An 11,454-nucleotide genomic window follows, 5' to 3' on the forward strand; every position below is an offset into this window, starting at 1 on the left:
AACGTGATGGCATCCCTTAGCAGGCTAGTGATAATGACAGAACATCTAACTGTACTATAACGCAAACAGTTCGAACCCGCGTTTTCAAATACATAGTACAAACTTGTGAATTAAAAATGTAGCACGTTTTCGCAAGCGTTTTCCTGTTTTAACTATAAATCGAGATAGTGGTATTAATGACATCATTCTAACCCGCCACGAAGTACCTACGGTTCCATTATGATGGTGAACTACTGAAGGGCAAAAGGTCAAATGGAACCAAAATGATATTTCAAAGGGTCAATCAATAAGGCCATAGCTGATAGTCCATCCATCGCACGCTACATTCAATTGAAATCAATATTTTTTGGATTGCATATTTATTTATCAATAAGTACGACAATTCGATAAATAATGACGATGCGATGAATGCGACCTAGTTTCTAGTGGTGCAATAGAAATAACAAAAGGGAATGTGGAAAATTTTCACCACACCTATAAAACCAATGCCTGATCGTTCTAGTCATGTTGGTCCACTCATGCACTTCATTGTCAGCGAAGATTATGTGTTACCATTGTCAAGAAGACGGCGTGACGTCACGCGGTTGTTTCAATTAGCCGGTCCCTCAATGGGCCCGGGAGCGGTGCGCCCGCGCCGATTGACTCATCCGGTCTCGGCAAACATTTGTACAGTTGGTCGTTTGTACCTTCCGCAATCACACCACACAACTCAATATAAATAATTTTAAAGGTCCGGCGTGCGATTTGAGAAATTTTATGGCTGGAGGAATCGAAATGCTTGACGCGCTTTTGCTATAGGCTAATTTAACGATTCAGTTTTATCAGATTCAGTTTTAGAACTAGTAAAAACTAAAGTTACAAAAAACTAAGGTAAACTTAGAAGAACTAATATGTGCAACCAATTTTGTTCCAAATATTTTAGGTTAAGTTCCAATAAAATTCAAAAGACTAACTCCATAAGTTTCGTAATAAAGTTGGCAAAATATCCTCCAATACCATTGCCGCCATGTGCGTGACTTGGTGAAATTACATTGACAATCTTGTTAGAACATTTTAGCGTGCTAACTTTTTGAATGACAACGCAGGTTTTGCTACGCATTATTTCAGCAGTATTTCAGCAATTTTATAATTATCACATTGGAAAATTGCACTGTGAGTAAATCAGAATGTACTGACTGAGGTCGTCGTGGCAACAGGCGCTTTTTCTTCTGCTGTGGTAAAAACGATTGCGTTCAGTATTGCAACTTTTAGTTCTCTTTTCTGACTACTAATTGTTTTTGATCCTATACCATCAAGATGTGGCAATATTACTACTGCGACGTCTTCCTTTAGGTTCATTTTAAGTAGCTTGTACAGCATTTTATATGGATCAACATAAACCGATCCGGATGGGGTCTTGTTTGATTTGTTTGATACGGATCGTGGCCGACGGATGCGCTTGCAACACCAACAAGGAACTCTTTGTGTGTAGAGCACTGCCATAGTCGCTAAGGGCTCAAGAATTTAAGATGCATTTATGCAGTAGGTATAAAGATCTTCAGTAGCTCTGTATCAGATTCTAATTTATCTAGAGCATCAGCTTCAATTTGTATCTTTGTTACAACAATACTCAGATTTATAAATATGGTTTTAAGGACATTTTATTTACCTGTTTCTGGTAACTCGTGTGAGATACGACTTCACTTCCCCATTTTCCTTAAAGAAAATTGAAATATTCCGGTCTTTACATTGCTATTTTAAAAGTTTAGTTGCCTTAGTTACAACACTTCTTTCAATAACAATGGCTGTCGTAACCCATATACCTTCTGTTCTTTATTATTCGTAAGTTTCCTTATCTTGATTCAACTTGGCAGCTATTTTACAAGTTCATTTTCCTCTTGCAAATAATAGGGTAAGCTAGTATTTAATTTTAGTGGCCGTTTTATATGGAATGTGATTCACAATTTCTCGGCGCACTACCTACGTAAGATTCCATACATAATGGTCGTTCATTGACTCCACTGTTCAAACGCTGGAAAATTGATACTTAGTCTGACAGATGCATCTATTTCTTCAATGGTGTTTCGAAAGCATCTTGCGAAATGATACAGCGGTTGTTTGCAATCTGTAATGCGTATGGCTGGCAATCATCCATTACGTTACCGACAGTTTATAAAGTAGCTTCGATTGAAAATATCGAAATAATTTGTAAAGGGAGCCTAGTTTTGGTACAAAGAAAAGTGCCTTTCATTTACACAATGCAACTTTCAATAACCTGGAAAGCACGTATTTTTTCATGTAGTAATTTTTTGATGACTCACGATTAGAAATTACCTTTTGTAGAACAGCTTTTGATGTAGCCTTCCTTACTTCCTTAATTTAAACATGTTTTATTCAGCGACCCTTCTATTGGCCGTCACAGAAGCTTACCACTCTTACCAGTGTAAATTTATTTCAGTAATGATTCCCAAAGGTTCATGATTCGTGTTGCTTGATGGTTATATCTCAGTGAGTTATCTTGACGCAATGTCACCCGCCTTATCAGATGTCGATGTGCTGATTCAGCTTATGCAGTAGTTTTTGTGATACTGATAAATATTTGTTTGCGGCATATTTGCTGCATTACCGAATATGTAGCGCATTACAAGACATAATTGAATGGGGGAGGCCTTTTTCCAGCACTGTACGTCATTTTGCTAAAACGAACGAACAAGGCATAATGTAACGTAGTATGCTGAAAATTCGCGGTGACTTCAATGATTCACACCAAAATGGTATCCGTGCAAAATAAATATGATAATACTGTGTGTAATTTACGACGATCATCGTCTACGTGATAGTGGCTACGCATCACACCGTTTATTAGCAATTGTGATGTTATCTGAGCCACACTGCTCTGCAGCGGCCGCCCACCTCGCGTCGCGACTGCGGGCGAGGGTAGCGACAGATTTATGTGCCGATCGCATGACGCGCGCGCTAATGCCGGAACCATTTACACCGCCGCGAGCAGACCCTGAACTGCGCCGTCCGACCTCCACCCGCTAACTGCGACAAATAACCACCTCGAGTCACAACGACCGCAACTTCTCGCCCCCATTTCTGAACGATTGCCAAGATGCTAGATTCACCTCTGTTTACATTAGTGTTCATTCCTCCCAATCCCGATACGGTTCAAGTGCAGTCTGTATACATACAAATATTATGCTTCTGCAGATTTACTTACAAAGACTCTACTTTCATTGAAGTGACTATTCAACAGTTCAAGAATATGCTTCAAAAGCGGCAGATATTAAAATGGCGTGACAACTCCCCATTCGTTAGTTTTTAACAACCTCCGTTATGTCCTCAGATCTAGGTCGTGAATACTGACGTTATAATTAAGGCGATATCTTAATGCCTTACTCGCGCAGTTAGAGCCAGGAAAAAACGCGCCTGTGAGAACTGTAACAGTTGAGCTAGTGCCTTTGTCTTCCGTGCAGACCATATGTTAGTTATTATCAAGTCTTCGTGTCCTCACGCCATCCATCAGTCTGTCCAACACCTCCGGCGTGTCCTCTCTAGTGCGTGATGTAATAAGGCGGTCCGCGATGCGTGTTTCGCTCGGGCTCCGGCGGTGCGGGTCGGGCGTAGTGAGGGTACGAAAGGGCGCGGGCGCGCGGCGTATTGATCGGACGGACCTGTTGCCGGGCGGCGTCTAACGCCCGCACAGCCATACATGGATTTTATGCATTGAAACTCCTGCAACTAAAATCATTCTTCATATCTAACACAAATCCTACCAACTTACAACTTAGATTCGTTGCGTAAGCTAAAATTTCTTAATTGTACTTCGCATCTCAACGCATCTTCCAAAGTATTGACGTTCTGCGAGAGCGTCGCGTACTCCGCTCGATAGTGTAATGATTTCGGCTGGTCCAAATGTAATTCATCCTTGTCTACTGACCCAGTTAATGTTGACAGAGTGTTGACGTCAGCAGCGCCTAGGATCGAAGCGAAAAAGCGGCCAAACGATAAACACTCGTGAACATTTCACGCACACGAGTACTTAATGTTTTAATTATAATACCGTCTCACGAGAGTGTTTAAGATGCCTGATGCTCCGTAATGCTCGCATTGCCTTCACGCACAACGCGTTCTTCGGATAGTTTAGCGTCGTTAATGTCTTGATCGGAACTTTGTGGGGTCTAGAACTTTTTAATGGCATACCGGTGTTTCTTTTTTGAATCACCAGCCAGTATTAAATCAAACGGCAGTGTGGATTGAAATGCGTAATTCGCGCTACCAACCACACCCTAGGCATAATAATAGCGTCGGTTAAGCAATTCACGGAGTGGTTTTTCCAGTTGACAGGTCGGGCGAGGATGGCAGCATCCTAGATGTCAGTTGGCTCGACTCCAAGTGGGCGCCACCCCCTGACATTGAAACTGCGCCCCAGCCTCTGGCTCTCGGCTCAGTTTCGTATGTATTACGCATAGAAAGCGAAATCTAAGCAGAACACTTTGAATATTTTAGGATACAAAGATCCTGATTATATTATAAATCGGCGCTGCAAATTTTAAATTGCCTTTCGAGTTATTTTTGGCCAGAAGGGACGCGAATGGCCATACAACAAAATCTGGAAGAGGGCCTTTACCGACGGTCGAGTTATCAATTTAGATATTGAAACATTATTATTAAGGCCATTCAGTCAATTGTAAGATTTATCTAACTCAGCACTAAAGTATAATTTATTAACTGCTTCGTTTGTTGTTTTTGTTAATAGACTTATCAGAAACTGCAATTGGGCGTAATAAAACTCAAAAAAATTAGTAATAACAGTAATAAATAATACTTGTATTGCGTATAATAGGCAAAAACACAACGACAACGTCAATAAGTGTGTGGAAAAATATTGAACTTAGTACCTTTACTCGTGTATAAATGACTCACTGCATAGTCACCGATCCATGTTTATAGGGGAGATGGAGGCTACCTTTAACATTTTACATTGAAAAGACATAAATATAAGATGTAAACCTAATCACATATTTACACTAAAAGATAATGTTATTTAGACATTATAATGATAGCTAATATTCCATATTTTTCTGTGATGCACTCCTACATTTATTGTTTGAGTACGTACCTCAATATATTATTTTATTTAAAATAAAGCAGCACAATAGAAACTCAATTTATTACATATTTCAACATTATCCGATATTTATTGAATATTGCATCGTGTACATATTTAAGTAAATACAAAGACAGAAATAGTCGCACGCAAGTGTTGCCGAGTCTAATTATAATTCGTCAATTCAGCTTGTATGGCAATCTCGCGAGGTTTGTCCCTAAGTTGCAAGTTAAATCTAGGTTTGTACTGGCAGCTGGCCAACGGGGCGACTCGATCCATACACTTTGGCCTTGAAATGCATCGATTACTCACATAGACCATGTCGTTCTGACCATTTGCAGCTACATACAACCATTTTAAAACGACACTCAACAAATCGATAGTGAAAACGATTTTCGCCCCATCATCGCATGAGTCATTCGCTCATTCCCCTCCCTTTGTCCTCTTCATATGCAATAACTCAAAGAGCTCCGCCAAGTGGGTAGCAGTTAGGCGCACAGCAAAAGTTTCTACTTTACAAAAAGCTCGCGTGACGTGCGAACGTAGTTTTTCATTTAGGTTGGAAGATTGTTGAAGTTACCGGTTCACCTACTTGGCCTTTCACACGCGCTCTTTTGACTGTTATTTAAAATTTTAATTCTACATTACTTTGCCATGTAATTAAACTCATTTAAAAGTACAATGATATCAAAAAAATCATCGCCTTTTTTGCGTCCGAGAACCATTCGCGATCACGTCACTTCGTCGGAAACAAATGATTCATCTCTGGTGACTGTTACTTAGTTTACTCTCGTGCGGTTGTTAATAGTCATGTATAGTTGTAGCAGTCATTTGAAAGTTATTATTCATTTTATCTGCTTAAAGGGATCATGGCCAGTTGGTTACTCATTCATTTTGTCCAATACATACACAGTAATGATCAAAACACTCAAATAATTCAGCTTACTAAAGGCATGTACTGCCAAAACCATTTTGTCGCAACAACAACGTTATTAAAACAAAACAATGTCAGATACAATAACGATGTAAACTCGTGCTACTAAATCTAGTGTGAAATGTTCTTAATTGTATGTAAGAATCGCGTGCAACGCGGCGTTCTAGCTCGTTAATATGTATGCGGCGGCGTCCGCGGTCGCAACTGGTGGGCCCGCACCGGACGCGGGGACCTGTCTCCGATCACGCAAACGAGACATACTATATCTCACTGTACATTATGACTTAATTAATGTTTAGAAGCCCATTACTTATTTGCATATTACCATGGATGAGGAATCTGATTAATAAAGTAAGTCTAAACAGGGCAAAGATGAAAGCATAGGTGGGGATTCCTTCAATTCAAATTGAAAACACAATCCATGGATCATTATAAATTAAGATTGGCCAAGATAAACTACCCAGTCAGTAACGGATTACTGGTCTTAAAAAACCAATGTCTTCACTTGACTACTAATTGACTTGACTGATTGCTATCCGGCTCGAAGGACCAGTTCGACACGAACGGGTGAAACTTAACGATGAAAACTGCTCTGAAGTGTTTTAAATTGGCGTGATTCTGCAGCTCGTTAATATGTATGCGACGAATAGTTGGCAGAATCTACCAGCAACTGGTGGGCAGTCCACCGGATCTGCCTGACTGCCTGTCTGCAAAGTAAATAGGCCTAAACGGTCACCATTACTGTGGAGTTCCATTCCGATGAATGCCTTTGAAATAATAGATCATATCTGACCCTTTGTTAGATTGGGGTCAAGAACGAACTCAGCAATAAAAGTGGCGTTGGAACATTTTAAAGACATATTCTTGTTAGATAATATCTCATATTATATGGCTAAATCAAATACTTTTGAGACACATTTTGCAGGCCAATATAATACTGTATTTCAATTAAATGAAAAAATTTTAACTCTAACCAGGCTCAAAAAATTATACACGAAAAGAACCATTTTTATTTTCTTAATTCTTGTGTACCATAAATGGCAGAATAAATGACGTCCATATTTTGCAATACTGACTAAAAAACTTTAATTGAAATCCGCTTAAATGTAGAGTGCGAACTAGAGTAGGCATCGAAACAGGTGCTAACTGCTTCATATATTTCGTTCGTTTGACATTTTTATCCTTGATTTTATTACTGCGGTGCCAATGCAGCAAGCGGCGTATTGCAACGCCATTGTTTTCGGCTTTCCACCGGGATCACACCAAAATTATGGCCATCATGCACCAAACAGAACACAATCACAACAGACTGAATGTATAATTTGCGAATACGCGATTCTTTACACGTACCCTGTTTAGTGTGCTGTTGATTTATTGATTTTGATATTTTAATTTATGCTAGCCATATGGTTTCCTTATTGGTGGATGTCATTTGTATTTGCTGTATGTTTTATTTAATTTTATAATATTTAGAAAACATACAGCTTATAAACATAGGGAATACAACATGATAGATACAAAGCTAGTTTCTACCTCAACTTAAAAATATCACTTTCTCCATCGATTTAGTTTTAACCGGTAGCTCGCTCGATTTTAATCATGAAGAAAAATGAAAATTGTGTGTAAAATGCATAAGAAGCATTTAAAACGGCAATGCTCACTGCGTAATTTAATACATTGTTTTTATTCTTTTTTATTAATCATCGGGACTATTCTCACCTCTCGTTCCCACCGCTGCAACTCCTGTGTAGCCAGGATCTACAGCTTGACCGCCAATAAAAACCCAACCAGCGAAGGTCAAGTTTGTTCCTCACCGATATAGTGTAGCTTTACTTTTTTATTAATCAGTGTTATCAATTAATATTTTTGTGTTTCTTTACAGTTTCCTCGACGACTTGGACCGGTTAGGTGCTAGAGATTACCAGCCCACCGAACAAGATATTTTAAGAACTAGAGTCAAAACAACTGGCATTGTCGAAGTGCACTTCTCCTTCAAAAACCTTAATTTCAAGTGAGTATAATTTTACCCAATTTAGCTATTTAGGCTGGGTTGCACCATCTAACTTAAAGAAACGTCAAAAGTCAAACTCTATACAAAAACACCGGTTTTTTTTATAGTCATTGTTTTACCTTTAGTTAAGGTGGTGCAACTGAGGCTAAAAAAAGCAATTTCACAATTTGTTATTGTCTAAACACATGCATGAGTATTTGCTGTGCCCATAAACCCTTGAAAGATTACAGTGATAATTTATAATTGAGTTCTTTATAATTTCGTTTTCCTTGTAGGCCACAAGCGTAATGAGACAAATCACGAAATGTGTCACCAATCAAGCAATGTTAATGAGTCAGTTTAAATCAAACTAAAGAGAACAGTACAAGTATTGATTGTGCAAAATATTGGATTTATTTTAGTAAACCATTTTCATAGTGCACTGATTGGCTCAGGAAGTTGAACAATTAGCTCTTGAATTCAATTTGCATCTCAGCAACCATAATTTATTCCGCATTTGAAGTACCTAAAGCAGAAACGGGCTTTATCTTTTTCGTTTTTATTTGGGTTTATGAAAGACCCATCTTATCAAACAACCGAACTTGGAACGATGCAGTTAAACTTGAACGTGGTTCGTTCCTTTTGAATTATTTTGTAAAAGTTTCTTCATGTTTTTATAATTTGTTATGTAATATCAGATTAGATAGTATTGTATGTATTAGTAAAGTAAGTTCAAGTTCATCGTCAGAATCATTAAGCAGCCAATGTAAATTGTTTCGTCTGAGTATTGAATTAGTAATTATTATTTTAGATAAAACATGTAAGTTCTATGTTTAAAATCAATCTCCCATAACATCATACATTTATGGTAGACTTCAATGGCATCTTAATTTCATTATTATTCTAATAATTCTATGCTCACATGTTTATGAGTTGCGGTTTAGATTATTATTCTGTTTGAAATATGGTCCTAACAATGACTGTAACTTGTTTTGCGAGCCTTAAATAAATAAATAATGGGTCGCGGTCAATGGGTGCGACTGACGCACACAATTTTTTGCGACCATAGTAAACAATGCTTTAGGATTGTTTCAATTTTACGATTCAAAAGAAAGTTTATTCGATGTCGCATCGGTCGCGACCTCTAGATTCACCTTATGAGTTGATATTGACATATTTACAGACATTTTCTTTACTTTTACGCATGAAAATCCTTTTGCTATTTGTCGCTGGTGTCGAAATCTAACACTACTGTTGTGGTCTTCTTGGTTGTATAATTTGCGTTGTTAACAAGAACAAGTCATAAAATTTAACACAACACGCTTTTAGGCTGAGTTGCAACTTTGACCGTAACTTTAACGATAACCGGTGTTTTTTGATGTTTGTCAAAGTTAATGTAAGATGGTGCCCAGCCTTAAAGTTTTCTTCTGACACCAGTAAAATGTATTAGCAACAAGACATCCATACTAATTCAAAGAAAACTTGATTCACTCAATTTTTACGGAGAGCGACGATAGGCAGTGTTGCTTGTCGCTGAAATCGGAATCATAGAAAAGATAATAGTATACCTAAGATGTATTTACTAGGGCTGATCAACTGTATGCACTTTCCAGATTGTTCGACGTAGGTGGACAGCGGTCTGAAAGAAAGAAATGGATCCACTGCTTCGAGGACGTGACAGCGATCATCTTCTGTGTCGCCATGTCCGAGTACGACCAGGTCCTGCATGAGGACGAAACAACGGTAAATATACTTTCTTATACTTTTGGAAAAGACAAGAGAAATTAGGAGACTAAAACAGACTGGGTAGTCTTTCAGTGCTTACTGGAAAGACGTTTGGGACTTGTAACAATTTTTGATAGTTGGTCTCTCTTATCTCATTTACATCTTTCCAATGGTGCCTATTCTTAATTCTTATAAACATTGCTTCCTGTTAAATTGCAAATTACATACTTTTAAAGCATCTCAGGTAAAACTTAATAATAAAATATTTTGTACTTGCAAGATCTAGATAATTTTGAACTTGCAACATTTATTTTTCATAGTTTGAGATGTAGGTAATCAAAATAAATAAAGAGGAGAATAGGACGGTTTGAATAACCAATCACATAACATCAGAATCCCTAATATTATGATGAATCCTATGATATAATTTGGTAAATAAAGCAACTTACAACGCCTGCCTGCTCGAGGGGTCGAACAGGAGATCGCGCTTTGTGGCCTTAGCAGTAGACTTCCTTCCATAGGCTGAAATAATAATGATCATGAACAACCACGCGCTTAACCCACAACTTCCCTCCTTCCAGAACCGTATGCAGGAGAGTCTAAAGCTGTTCGACTCGATCTGCAACAACAAGTGGTTCACGGACACCAGCATCATCCTGTTCCTCAACAAGAAGGACTTGTTCGAGGAGAAGATCCGCAAGTCCCCGCTCACTATATGCTTTCCTGAATACACAGGTAATTTGAAATTATTTAGCTAACTTTTTAGTGGGAATGTGGGGGGAATGATGCCACTAAATGTACGTTTTTGGAATAAGGCCCATGAACGTGTCAATGGTATTGAAAGTAAATTGGTAGTTTTAGTATGAGCTTCCTGTAAAGGCTTCCACAGACCAAACGCAGGTCAGAAACAGTGCGGGTCAGTTGCAGCGCGGCTGAGCCACACTGAAAGCAGCGCAGTTTCAATGCAGTTGCAACGCGGGTGGTTGTCAAAAAATTCAATATTCGAAAACCGCTTTCAACGCGCTGCTACCGCCCTGCGTCCGGTGTGTCATGCTTATATGGCCGCCATAGTAATACAACAGCGCGGGCCCCGTGCTCTCGCCGCTTCTGTCCCGCCCCCGCGCCGCCTCGTATGTCGTTCGGCAGTTGCAGTGCGGCGCGGTTGGAGCGCGGGCCCGCGTTCAAATGTGGTGTGACACATTTCAAAGTTCAAAGAGTTTCTTGTATCACAACTTGCGCGGGCCCGAATTCAAACTGCGCTGCTACTGCCCCGCGTTTGGTCTGCCCAAGCCTTTAATAGTTTCAAGAGCAGAGTAGCACTCGCAACCGTCCCGTGGATGTCGTAAGTCGGGGAAAAGGGTAGGTCCCTATTCACAGACGAGTTAGGAATATTGTCTTTTTTGCCTCATTGGCCATAGGGCTAGGCGAAATCAGCCAATGGCCTGTGGTAAATCGTGCAATGGAAACAAAACCACCTGATGCCAATGAATAGTTTCTCTGGCATATGACACTTAATGATGATGATGCGGGCAGCGCAAGACCTTTCGCCCGTATTCACAAACGATTCTTGCTTAAGTGAAACAGCAAATCGAACGCAGAGAGTTGAATAGAGCTCTCTGGTTGATTCGTGTGTCACCCTGTGCGTCCACGCGTACTGGACCTCATAGCAATGTTTGTGAATACGGACGTTTGTCCAGCAGTGGACGTCATTTG

General features: G+C 39.4%; 1 protein-coding gene across 2 annotated transcripts in view; it reads left to right on the plus strand.

Moving 5' to 3' along the window:
- LOC135080052 (guanine nucleotide-binding protein G(o) subunit alpha) overlaps window positions 1-11,454 on the plus strand; it is a 62,565-nt gene that overhangs the window by 49,592 nt on the left and 1,519 nt on the right. For both annotated transcript variants that reach the window (XM_063974730.1, XM_063974729.1), the window contains exons 5-7: window positions 7,909-8,037; window positions 9,630-9,759; window positions 10,323-10,476. In XM_063974730.1, the coding sequence (XP_063830800.1) occupies window positions 7,909-8,037; window positions 9,630-9,759; window positions 10,323-10,476 (413 nt within the window). The remainder of the gene's footprint in view (window positions 1-7,908; window positions 8,038-9,629; window positions 9,760-10,322; window positions 10,477-11,454) is intronic.

This window comes from Ostrinia nubilalis, chromosome 17 (assembly GCF_963855985.1).
Source record: "Ostrinia nubilalis chromosome 17, ilOstNubi1.1, whole genome shotgun sequence".
NCBI classification, from domain to species: domain Eukaryota; kingdom Metazoa; phylum Arthropoda; class Insecta; order Lepidoptera; family Crambidae; genus Ostrinia; species Ostrinia nubilalis.